This window comes from Nerophis ophidion, linkage group LG09 (assembly GCF_033978795.1).
Source record: "Nerophis ophidion isolate RoL-2023_Sa linkage group LG09, RoL_Noph_v1.0, whole genome shotgun sequence".
Lineage (NCBI taxonomy): Eukaryota > Metazoa > Chordata > Actinopteri > Syngnathiformes > Syngnathidae > Nerophis > Nerophis ophidion.
In genome coordinates, this window is record NC_084619.1 from 9,712,234 (window position 1) to 9,736,144 (window position 23,911).

At 43.2% G+C, this 23,911-nt stretch overlaps 1 protein-coding gene across 2 annotated transcripts in view; it reads left to right on the forward strand.

Moving 5' to 3' along the window:
• zgc:171482 (zinc finger protein) overlaps positions 1–23,911 on the forward strand; it is a 323,915-nt gene that overhangs the window by 269,258 nt on the left and 30,746 nt on the right. For both annotated transcript variants that reach the window (XM_061910222.1, XM_061910221.1), the window contains exon 6: positions 1,244–1,340. In XM_061910222.1, coding sequence (XP_061766206.1) covers positions 1,244–1,340 — 97 coding nt within the window. The remainder of the gene's footprint in view (positions 1–1,243; positions 1,341–23,911) is intronic.

Below are 23,911 nucleotides of genomic sequence, written 5' to 3' on the forward strand. Positions count from 1 at the left end.
ACTTGTTTGGGTCCCTATTAAAATCAATCAATCAATCAATCAATGTTTACTTATATAGCCCTAAATCACTAGTGTCTCAAAGGGCTGCACAAACCACTACGACATCCTCGGTAGGCCCACATAAGGGCAAGGAAAACTCACACCCAGTGGGACATCGGTGACAATGATGACTATGAGAACCTTGGAGAGGAGGAAAGCAATGGATGTCGAGCGGGTCTAACATGATACTGTGAAAGTTCAATCCACAATGGATCCAACACAGTCGCGAGAGTCCAGTTCAAAGCGGATCCAACACAGCAGCGAGAGTCCCGTTCACAGCGGAGCCAGCAGGAAACCATCCCAAGCGGAGGCGGATCAGCAGCGCAGAGATGTCCCCAGCCGATACACAGGCAAGCAGTACATGGCCACCGGATCGGACCGGACCCCCTCCACAAGGGAGAGTGGGACATAGAAGAAAAAGAAAAGAAACGGCAGATCAACTGGTCTAAAAAGGGAGTCTATTTAAAGGCCAGAGTATACAAATGAGTTTTAAGGTGAGACTTAAATGCTTCTACTGAGGTGGCATCTCGAACTGTTACCGGGAGGGCATTCCAGAGTACTGGAGCCCGAACGGAAAACGCTCTAAAAGGTTGATTTGTTCAACCTCGGCCCGCGGCTTTGTTCCGTCTAAAATTTGGGCCCACTCTGTATTTGAGTTCGACACCCCTGAGCTAGACGAAGTGGCTGGGGAGAGGGAAGTCTGGGTTTCCTTGCTTAGGCTGTTGCCCCCGTGACCCGACCTCGGATAAGCGGAAGAAGATGGATTGATGGAAGATTTGATGTAATAAAGCCCTTTTTGATGATCCCCTTTATTTAGAAAAGTATCAAAATATTGGTATCGAGACAATCTTAGTACAAGCTCTCCTTTTCGCCCCTCACTTTGTTGTTAGGCACACGCACCAAAGAGGCAGCGATCTAAAATTGCAACCAGCTTCCAGTTAACGATTCTCCCAATCTCTCTCCAGATGCGATCCAATTAGGGAAAATTAGGCTGCACCGCAGAGCGAAAAATAGTCGCTTATTTGGTGTCACTTCTAATTGATACTGTTGTTCTTGTTGGCCTCGCTCCGTCTGCCGCCGCCGCCGCCGCCAACGATGATCGTGATGAAGACGACGAGCGCTTTTTTTAAGTGTTTTGAACCACCCGTGCTTCGTCGCAAAGTGTCGTGAAAGTAAGCGCGGCTGTGTGTTTATGTCTCTCCAGGGCTGCGTAGCAGTTACTCCTGCAGCGTCTGCGGCGTGGTCCTCAACTCCATCGAGCAGTACCATGCACACCTCAAGGGCTCCAAACATCAGAACAAGTGAGTACATCAGCTCATTCTTGCGTGTGAGGACAAATGACCTCATAGGAAGTTGGTGTGAACAAGAGGAAGTGTGTGTACTTTATGGCGGGAAGTAAGGTAAACTAGTCTGATTTATGCCAGCAATGCATCCATCCATTTTCTGCCGCTTATTCCCATTCGGGGTCGTGGGGGACGCTGGCGCCTATCTCAGCTACAATCGGGCGGAAGGCGGGGTACACCCTGGACAAGTCGCCACCTCATCGCAGGGCCAACACAGATAGACAGACAACATTCACACTCACATTCACACACTAGGGCCAATTTTAGTGTTGCCAATCAACCTATCCCCAGGTGCATGTCTTTGGAAGTGGGAGGAAGCCGGAGTACCCGGAGGGAACCCACGCATTCACGGGGAGAACATGCAAACTCCACACAGAAAGATCCCGAGCCTGGATTTGAACCCAGGACTGCAGGACCTTCGTATTGTGAGGCAGACGCACTAACCCCTCTGCCACCGTGACGCCCGCCAGCAATGCATGTTTTCACATAATGGTGGTAAAATGGTTATTTTTGTTTTTTAGAATCAATCAATCAATCAATGTTTATTTATATAGCCCTAAATCACAAATGTCTCAAAGGACTGCACAAACCATTACGACTACGACGTCCTCGGAAGAACCCACAAAAGGGCAAGGAAAACTCACACCCAGTGGGCAGGGAGAATTCACATCCAGTGGGACGCCAGTGACAATGCTGACTATGAGAAACCTTGGAGAGGACCTCAGAAGTGGGCAACCCCCCACTCCCTCTAGGGGACCGAAAGCAATGGATGTCGAGCGGGTCTAACATGATACTGTGAAAGTTCAATCCATAGTGGCTCCAACACAGCCGCCAGAGTTCAGTTCAAAGCGGATCCAAGACAGCAGCGAGAGTCCCGTCCACAGGAAACCATCCCAAGCGGAGGCGGAGCAGCAGGGTAGAGATGTCCCCAACCGATACACAGGCGAGCGGTCCATCCTGGGTCTCGACTCTGGACAGCCAGTACTTCATCCATGGTCATCGGACCGGACCCCCTCCACAAGGGAGGGGGGGGGCATAGGAGAAAAAAGAAAAGAAGCGGCGGATCAACTGGTCTAAAAAGGAGGTCTATTTAAAGGCTAGAGTATACAGATGAGTTTTAAGGTGAGACTTAAATGCTTCTACTGAGGTAGCATCTCGAACTGTTACCGGGAGGGCATTCCAGAGTACTGGAGCCCGAACGGAAAACGCTCTATAGCCCGCAGACTTTTTTTGGGCTTTAGGAATCACTAATAAGCCGGAGTCTTTTGAACGCAGATTTCTTGCCGGGACATATGGTACAATACAATCGGCAAGATAGGATGGAGCTAGACCGTGTAGTATTTTATACGTAAGTAGTAAAACCTTAAAGTCACATCTTAAGTGCACAGGAAGCCAGTGCAGGTGAGCCAGTACAGGCGTAATGTGATCCAACTTTCTTGTTCTTGTCAAAAGTCTAGCAGCCGAATTTTGTACCAACTGTAATCTTTTAATGCAAGACATGGGGAGACCCGAAAATAATACGTTACAATAATCGAGACGAGACGTAACAAACGCATGGATAATGATCTCGGCGTCTTTAGTGGACAAAATGGAGCGAATTTTAGCGATATTACGGAGATGAAAGAAGGCCGTTTTAGTAACGCTTTTAATGTGTGACTCAAAGGAGAGAGTTGGGTCGAAGATAATACCCAGATTTTTTTACCGAGTCACCTTGTTTTATTATTTGGTTGTCAAATGTTAAAGTTGTATTATTAAATAGAGGTCAGTGTCTAGCAGGACCGATAATCAGCATTTCCGTTTTTTTGGTAGAACATACCTGTAAGTAAAGAAAAGTTGCATTTCAACACTTTCTCAACTTATCTGTCGCACATACAGTGGGGCAACAAAGTATTTAGTCAGCCACCGATTGTGCAAGTTCTCCCACATAAAATGATGACGGAGGTCTGTAATTTTCATCATAGGTACACTTCAAATGTGAGGGACAGAATGTGAAAAAAAAAATCCAGGAATTCACATTGTAGGAATTTTAAAGAATTTATTTGTAAATTATGGTGGAAAATAAGTATTTGGTCAACCATTCAAAGCTCTCACTGACGGAAGGAGGCTTTGGCTCAAAATCTCACGATACATGGCCCCATTCATTCTTTCCTTAACACGGATCAATCGTCCTGTCCCCTTAGCAGAAAAACAGCCCCAAAGCATGATGTTTCCACCCCCATGCTTCACAGTAGGTCTGGTGTTCTTGGGATGCAACTCAGTATTCTTCTTCCTCCAAACACGACGAGTTGAGTTTATACCAAAATGAATACATGGATGATACAGCAGAGGATTGGGAGAATGTCATGTGGTCGGATGAAACCAAAATAGAAATTTTTGGTTCACACGCAGCAAAATTGCTTGTATCGGAGATTTTAGATGGAAGCTGATCTAATCAGAAAGTGAGATACCCCTTGTCCAAGTCAATATGACATAATGCTGATGAAGATGTATGGAAGCATTAACTACAACTACACCCAGGACCCTAGACAAAATCATGCTCTGGATGCCAATACTGTCCAGGGTAAGCAGGCAAGGTTGAGAAGGCTGTTATCTCAAATTCCAATTTTTTTAGATGTCGGCCAAACAGTTCTAATTTATGGCGATGGCGGAGACTCATAACTCTTTGCTTTTATCACTTTTACTGTGTTAAAGTGTGGAAGGATGCTGAGACGCTGAAAGAGTTTATGAGAGCCAAAGAGACAGTTTGGATCACAGAAACACGTCTGACAGATGGCCAGAGAGATGCAGCGCGACACAAAGAGGCAAAAGAGCCGAGAAATATCAGACAGAAGGACATGGGAAGGTGTGGGGGAAGAGAATTTGCTGTAAAACGAAAAAAAGTGCAAAGATCAGGGGGGGTTAGAAGTAAATATAAACGGAATACAATGATTTGCAAATCCTTTTCAATCCATATTCAGTTGAATGCACTACAAACTCATAAACTTTATTTTTTTTTTTTAAATAATAATTAACTTAGTATTTCATGGCTGCAACACGTGCCAAAGTAGTTGGGAAAGGACATGTTCACCACTGTGTTACATACCCTTTTCTTTTAACAACACTCAATAAACGTTTGGGAACTGAAGAAAATAATTGTTGAAGCTTTGGAAGTGGAATTCTTTCCCATTCTTATTTTATGTAGAGCTTCAGTCGTTCAACAGTCTCCGCTGTCGTATTTTACGCTTCATAATGCACCACACATTTTCGATGGGAGACAAGTCTGGACTGTAGGCGGGCCAGGAAAGTACCCGCACTCTTTTTTACGAAGCCAAGCTGTTGTAACACTTGTCTTGCTGAAATAAGCAGGGGCGTCCATGATAATGTTTCTTGGATGACAACATATGTTGCTCCAAAACCTGTATGGACCTTTCAGCATTAATGGTGCCTTCACAGATGTGTAAGTTACCCATGCCTTGGGCACTAATACACCCCCATACCATCACAGATGCTGGCTTTTAAACTTTGCGCCTATAACAATCCGAATGGTTATTTTCCTCTTTGTTCTAGAGGACACCACGTCGTCTGTTTCCCAATATAATTTGAAATGTGGACTCATCAGACCACAGAACACCTTTCCACTTTGCATCAATCCATCTTAGATGAGCTCGGGCCCAGCCAAGCCGGCGGCGTTTCAGGATATTGTTGATAAATTGGTTTTGCTTTGCATAGTAGAGTTTTAACTTGCACTTACAGATGTAGCGACCAACTGTAGTTACTGACAGTGGTTTTATGAAGTGTTCCTGAGCCCATGTGGTGATATCCTTTACACACTGATGTCGGTTTTTGATGCAGTACCGCCTGAGGGATCAAAAGTCCGTAACATCATCGCTTACGTGCAGTGATTTCTCCAGACTCTCTGAACTTGTTGATGATTTTACGGACCGTAAATGGTAAAATCGATAAATTCCTTGCAATAGCTCGTTGAGAAATGTTGTTCTAAAACTGTTCGACAATTTGCTTACAAAGTGGTGACACTCACCCCATCCTTGTTTTTGAATGACTTAGCATTTCATGGAAGCTGCTTTTCTACCCAATCATGGCACCCACCTGTTCCCAATTAGCCTGCACACCTGTGGGATGTTCCATATAAGTGTTTGATGAGCATTCCTCAACTTTATCAGTATTTATTGCCACCTTTCCCCAACTTCTTTGTCACGTGTCGCTGGCATAAAATTCTAAAGTTAATGATTATTTGCAACAAAATAAACGTTTATCAGTTTGAACATCAAATATGTTGTGGTGATATCCTTTACACAGTGATGTCGGTTTTTGATGCAGTACCGCCTGAGGGATCAAAAGTCCGTAATATCATCGCTTACGTGCAGTGATTTCTCCAGATTCTCTGAAGTTGTTGATGATTTTACGGACCGTAGATGGTAAAATCGATAAATTCCTTGCAATAGCTCGTTGAGAAATGTTGTTCTAAAACTGTTCGACAATTTGCTTACAAAGTGGTGACCATCACCCCATCCTTGTTTGTGAATTACTTAGCATTTCATGGAAGCTGCTTTTATACCCAATCATGGCACCCACCTGTTCCCAATTAGCCTGCACACCTGTGGGATGTTCCATATAAGTGTTTGATGAGCATTCCTCAACTTCATCAGTATTTATTGCCACCTTTCCCAACTTCTTTGTCACGTGTCACTGGCATGAAATTCTAAAGTTAATGATCATTTGCTACAAAATAAACGTTTATCAGTTTGAACATCAAATATTTTGTCTTATTAGAATATTCAACTGAATATGGGTTGAAAATGATTTAAAAATCATTGTATTCCGTTCATATTTACATCTAACACAATTTCCCAACTCATATGGAAACGGGGTTTGTACAAAACAAAAAGAGCCAAGGATTGTGCCAGTTCTGATGGAAGCTGCAGGGCTTTGCTGACTGAGAGATGGTCAGCAGGGAGATTTACTGGAATGAAACTGGTCTTTGGTTTTGGACACGTGGTCCCCTGTTTTATTGCAGAGCAGTAAAATCCGAGGATTAACTCAAATTTCAAGATGATACATTTCTGCGAGTTTCAGTAGTTAAGTGTGATATGGAAGGCTATTACAGCTCCAACTCCAACAGCAAGGGTCTGATCTAAATACCACGCTCTAAACCAGAGCTTGGCAAATTTAGGCCCGGGGGCCACATGCGGCTCGTTAAGCTTTTCAATCCTATTCCCAAATCATTTATTTATATCTTTAAGATAAAAAGTGTGGCTGCCATTATGATGTGTTGTGATGTTTTCAAATGACCGCAAGTCTTGAACTACAGTATACAAATTATTTCAATGGTTGGAATCTGCGCTTCTGCATAATTTATTAGTTACTATGGTGATCTAATTAGTTACTATGGTAATTTAATTAGCTACTATAGTAATCGTGCTTCGTGGTGTCTTGGCTGGGTGAGCAGGTGTCGGACACCTCAGTCACCTTGGACGTATCCTCGCTCATCCATGCGGACTGGACACTGGCCGAGTGTGGAGTCGGCTGTCTTGGTTGCTTTGTTGGGTCTGCTCCTGTCTCTGGCCATGCTCCATCCGCCCCAGCGGACGATGGAACACCGCAGAGGCCACCACAGTGGATATGTTTCTTTAACTTTTTATTCATAGCTGTATGTAGAAGTGTCTGGTTGTCTTTGATGTTTGATGTTTCCCTCTTACACACATGTAAGAGGGATGTGTACTATGGCTATGAGTTGTTGTTTTTTTCCCTTGGCCTCAGTCTGCACCCCCTCTCCAGGGCCCAGGCTAAGACCGATTTTAATTTTATTTTATTTTAATCTTCTATCCCCCCCCTTGTTTACCTGTATCTCATCTTTTTTGTAAGGGGCGCTGGAAGCCGGCAGACCCGTCAGCGATCCTGTTCTGTCTCCCTGTAATGTTTGTCTGATCTTGAACGGGATTGTGCTGAAAATTTTAATTTTCCTGAAGGAACTCTCCTGACGGAATAAATAAAGTACTATCTAATCTAATCTAATTAGTTAATATGGTAATCTACGTCACAGTAAGGATTTTTTTTTGTAAGTAAGTAGGATAAAGTTATTTATAAAGCACTTCACAGATACAATCACAAAGCGCTGTACAAAACATAGGTAAAGTAAAACAACAATTACATTTAAAACAACAGGGGCGACATCATAAAAAGGTTACAAAGTGGATTAGAAATGATAGTTAAAAGGTGCATTAACTAAAAGCTTTACTAAAAAGAGAAGTTTTCAAATGAAAGTTTCAACACAGTCAAGATCGCAAATTGTTCCAGAGTGTGGGACACATAGCCTGGAATGCCAGATCTACAAGGGTTTTAATACAAGTTTTGGGGATTTTTAGAAGACCCTAAGTCAGGGGTAGGGAACCTATGGCTCTAGAGCCAGATGTGGCTCTTTTGATGACTGCATCTGGCTCTCAGATAAATCTTAGCTGACATTGCTTAACACGATAAGTGGTAATCACAGTGTTAAAAATAACGTTGAAAACATAAAACTTTCTCATGCATTTAAATCCATCCATTCGTTTCTAATCGCACCTGTTCAAGAAGTTGCATTAATAGTCAAAAGTGTTTTATTTATTATTGGTTAGCTTCAGAATAGAATAACAATGTTATTAAAAAGAATAAGAGATCCACGCATTTGTTTGTTGTAGTCAGGGAAAGTCCAAATAAAAGGTGTAAAATTCTCTTGTTTCTCCTCATTGAGCTAAATTGAATCATGTCTCTGTTTAATTCCTTGCTTCTTGTCTGTTTAATAGATGTCATCAGTGTTTGAACCTGACAGTTGTATTCAGTGTTAAAAATATTTTATGGCTCTCACGGAAATACATTTTAAAATATTTGGCTTTAATGGCTCTCTCAGTCAAAAAGGTTCCCGACCCCTGCCCTATGTTGTCAATATTCAGTGTTTTATCGTTAATATAAAATATTGTAAATGCCACATTCTGTACATTCTGGGTGTCTCATTCAGTAGTGAAGTGAATTATATTTATATAGCGCTCTTCTCTAGTGACTCAAAGCGCTTTACATAGTGAAACCCAATATCTAAGTTACATTTAAACCAGTGTGGGTGGCACTGGGAGCAGGTGGGTAAAGTGTCTTGCCCAAGGACACAACGGCAGTGACTACGATGGCGGAAGCGGGAACCGAACCTGCAACCCTCAAGTTGCTGGCACAGACGCTCTACCAACCGAGCCATGCCGCCCCAAAAAGGGTATTATTTAAAAAAAAAATGGATAGATGTTGACAGTCCAACTCATACTGACAGGTATACACAAGCTACGGGGGATGGCATGGCGAAGTTGGCAGAGTGGCTGTGCCAGCAATCCGAGGGTTACTGGTTCAATCCCCACCTTCTACCATCCCAGTCACGTCCGCTGTGTCCTTGGGCAAGACACTTCACCCTTGCTCCTGATGGGTCCTGGTGAGCTCCTTGCATGGCAGCTCCCGCCGTCAGTGTGTGAATGTGTGTGTGAATGGGTGAATGTGGAAATAATATCAAAGCGCTTTGGGCTCCTTAAAAAAAGGGGGGTAGAAAAGCGCTATACAAGTACAACCCATTTACCATTTAGCTATGTAGATGATATCAGTAGAAAAAACTGCATTTAGTTTAGATAATTTTGAGTCATATATTGGAATATGGGATCCATTATTTATATTTGTTTAAATATTAAATGAACCAAAATAATACTTATTATATCTTTAAAATATTGGACAGTGTGTTGTCAAGTAGAATTTTTGTTTTATTTCATTCCGTTTTTAAGGCGGTCCGTCATAACGTTTTTAGCATTCAATCAGACATTTGTTGTGAGGTTTTTGTGTTAGTGTTCCTAAAAATCAGATATACCGGCCCCCCAGACACATTTTTTTTCTCTAATTTTGGTAAAACATTTTCCGTAATATTTGCAAAGAACTCACCCGTGCTATTAATGATGACCAAGCAGTTTGCCCTTGACCACCACTAAAACATTGGTTGTGTTGCTGCTGTGTTGTGCAATACCTTTGTTAATGTGGTCAAAAGGTACAATAGGTGTGTATTACTTTCCACGTTCATATGCACTCCAAATGCAATCGCCACACGATTGCCTTTTTTGTAATACTGGTCATGATACACATTACAGGCCTGATAAGTTTAGACACACCTTCTCATCCAATGCGGTTTCTTTATTTTCTTGACTATTTACATTGTAGATCAGGGGTGCCAGTCGATCTCGAGCCAGGCTTTTAAAAAAAAATAGACCTAAAAATTAGTGATCATCAATCTTCACCAAGACGTCACTTAAATGACATTCACGGTACCGGAGGGTCTTGTGAGATGACGCTGGCTGCTGCAAGATCATTATTATGAAAATATGGCCGGGAGGAAGGCGAGAAACACTTTTTTATTTCAACAGACTCTCGCGCCGTACCTTCCGTCAAAACTCTAAAGGCCGACTGCACATTTCCTATCTTCACAATAAAAGCCCAGCTTCATGCTGCCTGCGCTAACTAAATACAGAGTCTCGGAAAACTGGCGTGCACAAGCGATCCCTCAGAAAGCTGGCGTGCACATCACTTGTGCACGCCAGCTTTCCGAGACTCTTATTTTGTTGGCGCAGGCAGCATGAAGCAGGGCTTTTATTGTGAAGATAGGAAATGTGCAGTCGGCCTTTAGAGTTTTGACGGAAGGGACGGCGCGAAAGTCTGTTGAAATAAAAAGTGTTTCTCGCCTTCCTCTCTGTCATTTTTTCATAATAATGAACTGGCAGCAGCCAGCGTCATCTCACAAGACCCTCGGGTGCCGTGAATGTCAATCAAGCAAGCTACGGAATTTGCCGCCAATGTTTTTCTTGTAAAGTGTATGGAAGCTGGATGAATTAGATGCCAAAAAACAACCACTTTCATGTGGTATTGTACAGAAAGGACAACTTTGTTTCTCCTCCATTTGAAAATGTGGGCGTTGTCATCATTACTGTCTGATTCCAATCAATGCAAGTCATCAGAATCAGGTAATACACCAATTTATATTCTTGTCTTTGTGAAAGAAAGACATCTATATGTGTTACACATGCTTGTATTATCATTAAACACATTTAACTTGTTTACAAAAATGTCTCTTTCATAAATAAATATAAATGATATATATAAATGAGGTAGATCCCCTCGAGTTGGTCAATTGAAAAGTAGCTCGCCTGCAGAAAAAGTGTGGGCCCCCCTGTTGTAGATTGTCACTGAAAGCATCAAAACTATGAATGAACACATGTGGAGTTATGTACTTAACAAAAAAAGAATGTGCCCAAAAAAAATAAAAAAATCTTCAAAATAGCCACCCTTTGCTCTGATTACCGTATTGCACACTCCTGGCATTCTCTCGATGAGTTTCAAGAGGTAGTAAATGGTAGATGGGTTATACTTGTCTATTAGGGTTTTTCTACCTTCAAGGTACTCAAAGCGCTTTGACCCTATTTCCACACTCACCCATTCACACACTGATGGCGGGAGCCGCCATGGAAGGGGCCAACCACCACTCATCAGGAGCAAGGGTGAAGTGCCTTGCTCAAGGACACAACGAACGTGTCAAGGTTGGTAGAAGGTGGGGATTGAACCAGGAACCCTCAGGTCGCTGGCACGGCCACTCTCCCTACCGCGCCACGCCGTCACTTGAAATGGTTTTCACTTCACAGGTGTGCTTGAGGCTCATCGAGAGAATACCAAAACTTTAGTAATCAGAGCAAGGGGTGGCTATTTTGAAGAAACTAGAATACAAAACATGTTTTCAGTTATTATTCCTGAAGTACAAAACCCCACACTGCTCAGTGGCCTTGTGGTTAGAGTAGGTCTTGGGTTCAAACCCCGGCCGAGTCATACCAAAGACTATAAAAATGGGACCCATTACCTCCCTGCTTGGCAATCGGCATCAAGGGTTGGAATTGGGGGTCAAATCACCAAAAGTGATTCCCGAGCGCGGCCACTGCTGCTGCTCACTGCTCCCCTCACCCTCCAGGGGGTGAAAAAGAGGATGGGTCAAATGTAGGGGACAAATTTCACCACGCCTAATTGTGTGGGACTATCATTGGGACTTTAACTTTTTAAAGGGGAACATTATCACCAGACCTATGTAAGCGTCAATATATACCTTGATGTTGCAGGAAAAAAACCATATATTTTTTTAACCGATTTCTGAACTCTAAATGGGTGAATTTTGGCGAATTAAACGCCTTTCTGTTTATCGCTCTGGAGGCGATGACGTCAGAATGTGACGTTGCCGAGGTAACACAGCCGCCATTTTCATTTTCAACACATTGCAAACATTGGGTCTCAGCTCTGTTATTTTCCCTTTTTTCGACTATTTTTTGGAACCTTGGAGACATCATGCCTCGTCTGTGTGTTGTCGGAGGGTGTAACAACACTAACAGGGAGGGATTCAAGTTGCACCGCTGGCCCGAAGATGCGAAAGTGGCAAGAAATCTGCCGCCAGACCCCCATTGAATGTGCCAAAGTGTCTCCACATTTTACCGGCGATGACAGACATGGCACAGAGATGTATGGATAACCTGCAGATGCATTTGCAACGATTAAGTCAACTAAATCACAAAGGTGAGTTTGTTGATGTTGACTTATGTGCTAACCAGACATATTTGGTCGCGGCGTGACTGCTAGCTAATCGATGCTAACATGCTACGCTAATCGATGCTAACATGCTATTTACCGGCGGTGCTAAAGCAGACGCCACAGAGATGAATGGATAACCTGCAGATACATTTGCAACGATAGTCAACGAAATCACAAAGGTGAGTTTTGTTGATGTTGACTGCCAACTAATCGATGCTAACATGCTAATTACCGGCGGTGCTAAAGCAGACATGGTACAGAGATGTATGGATAACCTGTAGATGCATTTGCAACTATATTACATTTACTTCCACCCACATTTAATGCGAAACAAACACTTACCAATCGACGGATTTAAGTTGCTCCAGTGTCACAAGATGCGAAAGTCCTGATCGTTTGGTCCGCACATTTTACCGGCGATGCTAACGCAGCTATTCGGCCATGCTATGGCTATGAATAGCATCAATAGCTATTCGCTCAATAGCTTCAGTTTCTTCTTCAATACTTTCATACTCCAACCATCTGTTTCAATAGATGCGTAATCTGTTGAATCGCTTAAACTGCTAAAATCCGAGTCTGAATCCGAGCTAATGTCGCTATATCTTGCTGTGGTATTCCCATTGTTTGTTTACATTGGCAGCACTGTGTGACGTCACAGGGAAATGGATAGTGGTTTCGAAGATAGCGAAAATAAGGCACTTTAAAGCTTTACTTAGGGATATTCCGAGACCGGTAAAATTTTGAAAAAAACATCAAAAAATACAACAAGCCACTGGGAACTAATTTTTATTGTTTTTAACCCTTTTGAAATTGTGATAATGTTCCCCTTTAGCACGTGTTCAATCATAGTTTTGATGCTTTCAGTGACAATCTACAATGCAAATAGTCATGAAAATAAAAAAAAAAGGCATTGAATGAATAGAAGGTGTTTATATATTTAACAAAAATAAAAACCAAATAAATGTTGAATAAAAATGTATTTTACCATAAAAAGCGGCTAGGGCATGAATAATTAAGGCCTTAACTGTGCAGACAAGTCAGGTTGTCCAAACGTTGCTAGATCTAATCTGATTAAAATATACTTTTCTGAAATTGCCTCCACCCCCCCCGTGTTCACCGCAGTGAATTCTGGGTAAGTCCTTGGAGCACACATTTCAGGATTGCAGACTTATATAGTGTGCATGAAGTGTGAAAAAGTACAGAGAGCCCTGCAAGCACAAGCCATTTTACAGCACAGAGCCCTTGCGGATGTATTGCACAGACAGGAGTATAAAGCGTAAAAGGCACTCGGAGTTCACTTGCAGGTTTGAACGCCTGTGCTGGAAATAGGACCACTCCAACATTGATCCTGCGGCCGTCTGAGCAAGACCCGGGTTTTACCTCATCAAACTCACTACCTCTGCCTTCTTCCAGTCACTCAGACGAAACTCAATTAAGGTTTTTCGTTAAAAACTATCCATCAATCTATCCATTTTCTACCACTTGTCCCTTCCGGGGTTTATCCATCCATCCATCCATCCATCTTCTTACGCTTATCTGAGGTAGGGTTGTGGGGGCAGCAGCCTAAGCAGGGAGGCCCAGACTTTCCTCTCCCCAGCCACTTCGTCCAGCTCTTCCCGGGGGATCCTGAGGTGTTCCCAACGTGTCCTGGGTCTTTCCCGTGGCCTCCTGTCGGTTGGACGTGCCCTAAACACCTCCCTAGGGAGGCGTTCGGATGGCATCCTGACCAGATGCCCGAACCACCTCATCTGGCTCCTCTCGATGTGAAGGAGCAGCGGCTTTACTTTGAGTTCCTCCCGGATGGCAGAGCTTCTCACCCTATCTCTAAGGGAGAGCCCCGCCACACGGCGGAGGGAACTCATTTTGGCCGCTTGTACCCGTGATCTTATCCTTTCGGTCATGACCCAAAGCTCATGACCATAGGTGAGGATGTGAACATAGATCGACCGGTAAATTGAGAGCTTTGCCTTCCGGCTCAGGTCCTTCTTTACCACAACGGATCGGTACAACGTCCGCATTACTGAAGACGCCGCACCGATCCGCCTGTCGATCTCACGATCCACTCTTCCCTCACATGTGAACAAGACTCCTAGGTACTTGAACTCCTCCACTTGGGGCAGGGTCTCCTCCCCAACCCGGAGATGGCACTCCACCCTTTTCCGGGCGAGAACCATGGACTCGGACTTGGAGGTGCTGATTCTCATTCCGGTCGCTTCACACTCGGCTGCAAACCGATCCAGTGAGAGCTGAAGATCCCGGTCAGATGAAGCCATCAGGACCACATCATCTGCAAAAAGCAGAGACCTAATCCTGCGGCCGCCAAACCGGAACCCCTCAACGCCTTGACTGCACCTAGAAATTCTGTCCATAAAAGTTAAGAACAGAATCGGTGACAAAGGACAGCCTTGGCGGAGTCCAACCCTCACTGGAAATGTGTCCGACTTACTACCGGCAATGCGGACCAAGCTCTGGCACTGATCCTACAGGGAGCGGACCGCCACAATCAGACAGTCCGATACCCCATACTCTCTGAGCACTCCCCACAGAATTTCCCGGAGTACACGATCGAATGCCTTCTCCAAGTCCACAAAGCACATGTGGACTGGTTGGGCAAACTCCCATGCACCCTCAAGAACCTTGCCGAGAGTATAGAGCTGGTCCACAGTTCCACGACCAGGACGAAAACCACACTGTTCCTCCTGAATCCGAGGTTCGACTATCTGGCATAACCTCCTCTCCAGTACACCTGAATACACCTTACCGGGAAGGCTGAAGAGTGTGATCCCACGATAGTTTGAACACACCCTCTGGTTCCCCTTCTTAAAGAGATGAACCACCACCCCGGTCCAGTCTGCCAATTCAGAGTCTTGTACTTTCTTGTCCCTTCCGGGGTCTACTTTAGTAAAAATCGTGTGCACACGCTCAGACTGGACTGTACGATAAAAGTCTGCGTACAAATCACGATTTCATGATTATCGCGCTTATTATGCATCGATGCTAAACATTTGTAAAATCACATAGACTTTACTTGTCCTACTCAGTGGCATAGTGGTTTGAGTGTCCGCCCTGAGATCGGTAGGTTGTGAGTTCAAACCCCGGCCGAGTCATACCAAAGACTATAGAAATGGGACTCATTACCTCCCTGCTTGGCACTCAGCACAAAGGGTTGGAATTGGGGGTTAAATCACCAAAAATGATTCCCGGGCGCGGCCACCGCTGCTGCCCACTGCTCCCCTCACCCACCAGGGGGTGATCAAGGGTAATGGGTCAAATGCAGAGAATAATTTCGCCACACCAAGAGTGTCTGTGACAATCATTGGTACTTTATTCCCGTGTTGACAGAAATAAAACAACATAATAACAATACAAAATAATAAATATAAACAAAAAGTATTTTGGTAGTCCATCCATCATCCATCCATCATCTTCCGCTTATCCGAGGTCGGGTCGCGGGGGCAACAGCCTAAGCAGGGAAACCCAGACTTCCCTCTCCCCAGCCACTTCGTCTAGCTCTTCCCGGGGGATCCCGAGGCGTTCCCAGGCCAGCCGGGAGACATAGTCTTCCCAACGTGTCCTGGGTCTTCCCCGTGGCCTCCTACCGGTTGGACGTGCCCTAAACACCTCCCTAGGGAGGCGTTCGGGTGGCATCCTGACCAGATGCCCGAACCACCTCATCTGGCTCCTCTCGATGTGAAGGAGCAGTGGCTTTACTTTGAGTTCCTCCCGGATGACAGAGCTTCTCACCCTATCTCTAAGGGAGAGCCCCGCCACACGGCGGAGGAAACTCATTTCGGCCGCTTGTACCCGTGATCTTATCCTTTCGGTCATGACCCAAAGCTCATGACCATAGGTCAGGATGGGAATGTAGATCGACCGGTAAATTGAGAGCTTTGCCTTCCGGCTCAGCTCCTTCTTCACCACAACGGATCGATACAACGTCCGCATTACTCCTAGGTACTTGAACTCCTCCACTTGTAGCCTGGTAGTCTTATATCAATAATACAAGTTGTGATAGCAAAATTACTTGTACTCGTTTTAATTGATGATGTTCTTTGAACGGGTCGCCAAAAGTTGTTTATTGGGCTCAGGAATGTGACACTTAGCAAGAGATCTATTATCTGATCAAGCTCTGTCTCCTGTGTCTTTGATGGGACATGTGGACTATAGTTGACCTGGGCATGTGTTTTACCTCTTCCTGACCCCCAACAGAGCTAAAATGTTCCCTTTTCCTGAGTGATCCCCCCCCTTTCTGGGCAAACGACACCCTCTCCCCTTCACAGGACTTTGGGTATTCATTCCACTGGTGTACTGTATGTAAATGAGCATGGAGGGTGGGACTTCTGAGAATGTATAATTGTCATGTCAAATTCTAAAGGAGTTAGAACAAGCTGGAAGGAACGGATGTGTCGCTCTGGTTTGGTCTCGCTTTGCAAAGCTTGTTATTATTTGTTTGTTACTTTAATAAATCATTTTAAAGCTATTTGTCACTAAAGGATCGTCTTTAAGAAATTTCCACGACAAAGTACTATTTTTTTTAATTTATTAATTGATGTTTTGGTGTTTGCGATTCCAACGATGCGGAGGACGGCAGGCAGCTGGCAGGTAAAATGAATATTTAATTTCTCCATCACGGCAAAACCACAGAAAACAAAGCGTGCCGTTAATCAAAAAGCTGATTAGCACAGCACGGAATAGCAAACAATGACGGCGGGATGGGTATTTAAAAAAAAAGAAAAGGGAATTGATTAGGAGTGGCAAACAGTGTGAGTCCTGATTGGCTGATTGTTATAAACTAGCAACAAAAATACGCAAGCGAGGGAGGAAGGGAGCATTGCTAACATAACCGAACACTAAACTAAAGGGAATAATACAGCAAAAACAACAATGATGAAACAAATAACCCTTTGATTGACTTTATTGATCCCCCAAGGGAAGATGTTAGTCATGTGGGTAATAAACTCCAGAGTTATTGTCATGCACGCAATCATCCATGTCTATTTATTCGTATGCTGTGTTACTCATAACTGGAATTCACATAATGAGACCCCATGGTTTAGTAATGTTATTCTACACCAGGCCTGGGCAATTATTTTGACTCCAGGGCCACATTTAGAGAGAAAAAATGTGTCTGGGGGTGGGGGCGGGTATATCTATTTTTAGGAACACTAATACAAAACCTCACAATAATGTCTGATTGAATGCTGAAAACGTTATGATGGACCGCCTTAAAAAAACGTAAAGGAATTTTACACTTTTCTACGAACGATAAAACACTGAATATTGACCAAATATGAATGTCACACCCTCATTCGATCGACGTATTTTACAATCAAGTGAAACGCAACAAAAATGCAACACACAGTGAAATACGAACACAAAGGTTAAAAAATAAACCCACCTACAATCGGATATATCACTAAGCGTAAGAACTTTGTTGCGAAAATCTCATACCGCGTCCGTGGAAAAGCTTCCATCTGAGCTGCTGTGACGTAGATTACCACAGTGACTAATTATATAGCGCTTTTTCTCTAGTGTCTCAAAGCGCTTTACATAGTGACACCCAATATCTAAGGTACATTTAAACCAGTGTGGGTGGCACTGGGAGCAGGTGGGTAAAGTGTCTTGCCCAAGGACACAACGGCAGTGACTACGATGGCGGAAGCAGGGATCGAACCTACAACCCTCAAGTTGCTGGCACGGATGCTCTACCAACCGAGCTATACCGCCCCCGTAGTAACTAATTAGATTACTACAGTAACTAATTAGATTACCATAGGGCTTCACGGTGGCAGAGGGGTTAGTGCGTCTGCCTCACAATACGAAGGTCCTGCAGTCCTGGGTTCAAATCTAGGCTCGGGATCTTTCTGTGTGGAGTTTGCATGTTCTCCCCGTGAATGCGTGGGTTCCCTCCGGGTACTCCGGCTTCCTCCCACTTCCAAAGACATGCACCTGGGGATAGGTTGATTGGCAACACTAAATGGTCCCTAGTGTGTGAATGTTGTCTGTCTATCTGTGTTGGCCCTGTGATAAGGTGGCGACTTGTCCAGGGTGTACCCCGCCTTCCGCCCGATTGTAGCTGAGATAGGCGCCAGCGCCCCCCGCGACCCCAAAAGGGAATAAGCGGTAGAAAATGGATGGATGGATGGATGGATAGATTACCATAGTCACTGGTATATCATCCAAAAGCGCAGATTCCAACCATTGTGAATTATATTTATATAGCGCTTTTCTCAAGTGACTCAAAGCGCTTTACATAGTGACACCCAATTTCTATAGTTACATTTAAACCAGTGTGGGTGGCACTGGGAGCAGGTGGGTAAAGTGTCTTGCCCAAGGACACAACGACAGTAACTAGGATGGCACAAGCGGGAATCGAACCTGCAACCCTCAAGTTGCTGGAATGGCCACTCTACCAACCGAGCTATGCCCCCATTAAAATACTTTGTACAGTTGAAGACTTACGGTCATTAGAAAACATCACTGGACATCATAATGGCAGCTACACTTTCCATCTTAAAGATCTAAAAAAGAAAAATATGTGTGAATGTCCGGCGGGCCAGATTGAAAAGTTTAACGGGCCGCATGTGGCCCCCGGGCCGTAATTTGCCCAGGTCTGTTCTACACGCTATTGATGGCATGTTCGTTTTTTTACACTTGCTGTATTAACCTACAATAGCTATAGTTTATATCAACACAGACAAGACGAGGCAATCTAATGTTGAATTCTAACTGAATGAAGTAATTTCAAGGAGTACCATAGGGCAGTGGTTCTCAACTTTTTTTCAGTGATGTACCCCCTGTGGACATTTTTTTAATTCAAGTACCCCCTAATCAGAGCAAAGCATTTTTGGTTGAAAAAAAGATATAAAGAAGTAAAATACATCAGTTTCTGATTCATTAAATTGTATAACAGTGCAAAATATTGCTCATTTGTAGTGGTCTTTCTTGAACTATTTGGAAAAAAAAAGATATGAAAATAACTAAAAACTTGTTGAAAAATAAACAAGTGATTCAATTATAAATAAAGATTTCTACACATAGAAGTAATCATCAACTTAAAGTGCCCTCTTTGGGGATTGTAATAGAGATCCATCTGGATTCATCAACTTCATTCTAAACATTTCTTCACCAAAAAAATAAATCTTTAACGTCAATATTCATGGAATCCAGCTGTCAACACTGAATATTGCATTGTTGTATTTTTTTTCCACAGTTTATGAACTTACATTCATATTTTGTTGAAGTATTATTCAATAAGTCTGGGCTTCTCTGCTTAGGCTGCTGCCCCCGCGACCCGACCTCGAATAAGCGGAAGATGATGCATGGATGGATGGATTATTCAATAAATATATTTATAAAGGATTTTTGAATTTTTGCTATTTTTAGAATATTTAAAAAAAATCTCACGTACCCCTTGGCATACCTTTAAGTACCCCTAGGGGTATGTGTACCCCCATTTGAGAAACACTGCCATTGGGCACACTGGATTATAAATCGCACTGCTGATGAGCGGGATTACTCAGGTTTATTTTCATACAAAAGGCGCATTAAAGGGGTCATATTATTATTTTTATGCTCCACAGTAAGTCTTTGCTGTCGTCCAGCATTCTGTTTTTCTTTACTTTGTAGCCAGTTCAGTTTTAGTTTTGTTCTACATAGCCTTCCCTAAGCTTCAATGCCTTTTCTTAAGGAAACTCACCTTTTGTTTATTATTGCTTTAAGAATTGGACACCTTTTTACCTTCACGCTGCCTCCCGCTGTTTCCGACATCTACAACCCAATTAGCTACCGGCTGCCATCTACTGACACGGAAGAGTATTACACGGTTACTCTGCCGAGGTCTACACAGCACCGACACTCAACAACAACAATCATTTGCAGACGATAATTACTGGTTTGCAAAAATATTTTTAACCCAAATAGTTGAAATTAAATCATCTCAAACGGCACAATAGTGCGCCGAGGAAAGTGGTTGAAAAACACTGCCCTCAATAACATAACTGCATTAGGTCCGTTTATAGCCAGTGAGGAGGACTGAAACACAATAACTGTGATGGTTTTATTCACGGTTAATACTAAAACCTGTCAATGACTGCATCTCTAGCACACACTGCACCCATCGCCATATAAATCTGCATTACGTCATCCTTGCAGGGTAGACAAATGAGGACGTAATTTGATAAATGGGTTATACGTGAATAGGGCTTTTCTAGTATGTAAAGCCCCTTTTCGTGCTGTGTTTTCCAACACATTTAGCAGAGTGTTCCTTTCCTGCTGACATGTGAATGTAAGCACAGTCCTGCACACACGAGACAAGCGCTGCGAGTTGCGAAATAAGGTGACACGGGGGGGTTCCGTGGTCAGCGATTTGTGTGTCGCCTTAGTTTTGAGCCATGTGACGTGAATGCAAACATCAAAACAACTAAAAGTCTTTTGCTGAACATGCAGTCTAAACACGCATTTTTGAAAAAAAAAAAAAAAAAAAAACCTCTCTACACAGCAGTGCTTCTCAAAATTTTTTCACCAAGTCCTCCCTTTAGAAAACACTTGGCTCTCTCCAAGTGCCACCATAATGACCAACTAGGACAGGGGTAGGGAACCTATGGCTCTAGAGCCAGATGTGGCTCTTTTGATGACTGCATCTGGCTCTCGGATAAATCCGAGCTGACATTGCTTAACACGATAAGTAATGAATAATTCCACTTGTAATCACAGTGTTAAAAAAAAAACGTTCAAAACATAAAACATTCCATGATTTTTTATGTTCAAGACGTTGCATTAATGGTAAAAGGTAATTTATTTATTATTGGTTAGTGTGGGGCTTACCCTCCGTGGGGTTCTTCAGACCACTAAGAGCCTGTTTTAGGGTTACAATATTGTATTTTTCTCTCAGTTGCTTTCCAGCAATTGTCTTTTTCTCTTTCGTCCTCACTCGCGCTCTGGCTCCAGCCCCAACCCTGTCCCTCCTCTTGGCTGCTGCTTATAACAGAGCGACAGGTGATTAGATAACAAGGCCCAGGTGGGCCGTCTACGCACCTGTCGCTGATTTCGAGGCCGGTCCTGGCAACATCCTGCTTTGCCGCAGGCCTGCAGGCCACGCCCCCTCCACAGTTAGCTTCAGAATAACAATGTTATTATAAAGAATAAGAGACCTATTATACTCTGGAAATGTTCTTACTTAAAAATGCACGCGTTTAGTTGTGTTCAGTGTTAAAAAAAATATATTATACGGCTCTCAGGGAAATACATTTTAAAATATTTGGCTTCTTGGCTCTCTCAGCCAAAAAGGTTCCCGACTGAACTAGGGTCTATTAGTATAGTACCGCGATACTCATTAATCATATTCGGTACTATACCCCCTCTGAAAAGTACCGGTCCACCACCCACGTCATGACATTGCTGGTTTTGTGAGCAGAGGAGCATGTTCGGCAGCGCACAATCACGGAGTACTTACAAGCAGACACAGTGTGTAGACAGAAAAGGGAGAACGGACGCATTTTGTTACGTTTGGAACGCATATTGGATGCGCGAGTTGTCACCCCAAGATGCTGCAGGACCAGGACAAAGCAGGATTAATACAAAAAGGTAAAATAACACTGGTACAAAAAGGAAAAGAAACGGCGTGCCTACGCACGGGTAGATAATGCTAAACTTAGCATGTAGTTGCAAGAGTCCAAGAAATGCGTGCCGGATGCACGGAAGCTAAGACGAAACTTAGCACGAAATTAAAGACTTCAAAATAGTGTGCCGAACGCATGGAAGCTAAGACGAAACTTAGCACGGAGTGAAAAAAACAAACATGACTGTTGCATGGAGCAAACAAACCATCCAGATAGAACTAAAGTAGCAGGCTGGTTTAAATACTCAAACAATAATCATAAACAGGTGTGTGTCAAAAAGCCAGTGCAGGTGGAACAAATGAAGTAACCATGGAGACCAGATGAAACAGGAAGTGCTCAAACTAAGGGATCGAAGGAGTCCAAAAATAATCAAAACACAGAAAAGGACTCAAGAACAAAAACTATGTCGGATCAGGGAGGCGGATGGTGACACATTTTGGCTTAAGAGCTAAAGATAAAGCTGAAAAACGCCCACCGGAAAAGGTGCTTTAAGACCTGGCTAGCCAGCTAGCGGCTAAAATCTACCCGCAGTCGGCAGTGTTTTAGCTACTTCTTTAAATCACTAATCCTCGCCTCCAAGGCGACAAATAAAGTAAGTTTCTTACAAGTATCATCCCTGCAGGACGAGGAACAGCTAAACATGCTTCTACACACCGTAGCTCACCCACGTCACAATGTAAACAAATGCCATGGGTGGATTTCCAAATAACATCCACTGTAATGATACCAAGTACAGGAAACTACTATTTTGATTACATCTCTATTTTTTGGCATCACAGCATTTTTGCTCCAGCTCCCGGCCGCTTACTGTTAAAGACAACTAATGATTAGATTAACGCGTACCACCTGTGAAATCTAATCACCTGCCAGCTGTGTCTCGCCGTCAGCACTGCCACACCCCCATCTGACGGCGCTCTGCCCTCAGCACCATGGACGGAGGCGGTGACCTTTGCTCCTGCAGACAGCGCTGGCCCCATTTCCCTTCACAATCTTCTTCTGTTTTTTTTCTCATTTATATTATGTTTATAAACTCAGTAAATACGTCCCTGGACACATGAGGACTTTGAGCATGGCCTGTAACGACTTGGTATCGGATCGATACCCAAATTTGTGGTATCATCCATAACTAATGTAAAGCATCCAAACAACAGAAGAATAACTGACTATTACATTTTAACAGAAGTGTGGATAGTACATGAGAGAGAAAGTAAGCGGATATTAAAAGTAAATGAACAAGTAGATTAATAATTCATTTTCTACCACTTGTCCTTAATAAAGCTGACAAAATAATAGAATGGAAAATAACAATATGTTACTGCATATGTCAGAAACTAAATTAGGAGCCTTTGTTTGTTTACTTACTACTAAAAGACAAGTTGTTCTTGTATGTTCACTTTTTTTTTTTAAGGACAAACTTGCAATAAGCAACATATATTTGTGTACCCCAATATTTTTTGTTAAAATAAAGCCAATAAGAACATTTTTTTGGTCCCCTTTATTTAGAAATGTACTGAAAAGTACCCAAAAGTATCGAAATAATTTTGTTACCGGTACCAACAAAGTGGTATCGGGACAACACCATGACCAACAATAAAATATAGTATAGCGTAGTAGGCCTAAATATTCATTAAAAACAAGGAAGAGGTTTTGTTTAACAAGTATATTAAATATTTTGGCCACTGTAACGTCAAATACAATTTGAACAGTATCACTGTGTTGGAATATTTAATTGCTTCTTTGGCGTACCAATTTAAGAATTGCTGCCGAAAAGGAGACATTATGTTGTTGTTTTTTTCACACATCAAAGCAGTTCTTATCGGTCTTAAGAACAGGTTTTTGATGCTTTGGTCAAAAAACCCCAAGGACCAAGAAGAACAGCACACCAAAAACCTTCTCTTCCTAACAACCCTGTTCAACGCAGCTGGTTTTGGGAGCTGTCCTGTCACATGCAAATGAGGCACTGCTGCTCACTCCGCCCCTTTTTACTGCAATTAGGGAAAGGTACGTTTTCACCTTCAAACCGATACGGTACCAATTCCAGAGAATCGATACTTGCACTCAGAAGTTCCAATTTTCTGCGTGTGTGTTTGTCATGTCTTTGTGATCATGTTCTGTTTAGTTATGTTCTGTTTTCTTTTTGACTCCATTAGTTCCTGTTTTCGCGCACCCTGGTTTGTTTTAGTTTCCATGACTACCAATTAGTTTTTCACCTGTCATGTCACGCACCTCGTTCATTTGGACTCACGCACCTGTTTTCAAGCACCACAGCACTATTTAAGCCTGTAGTTGCCAGGCAGT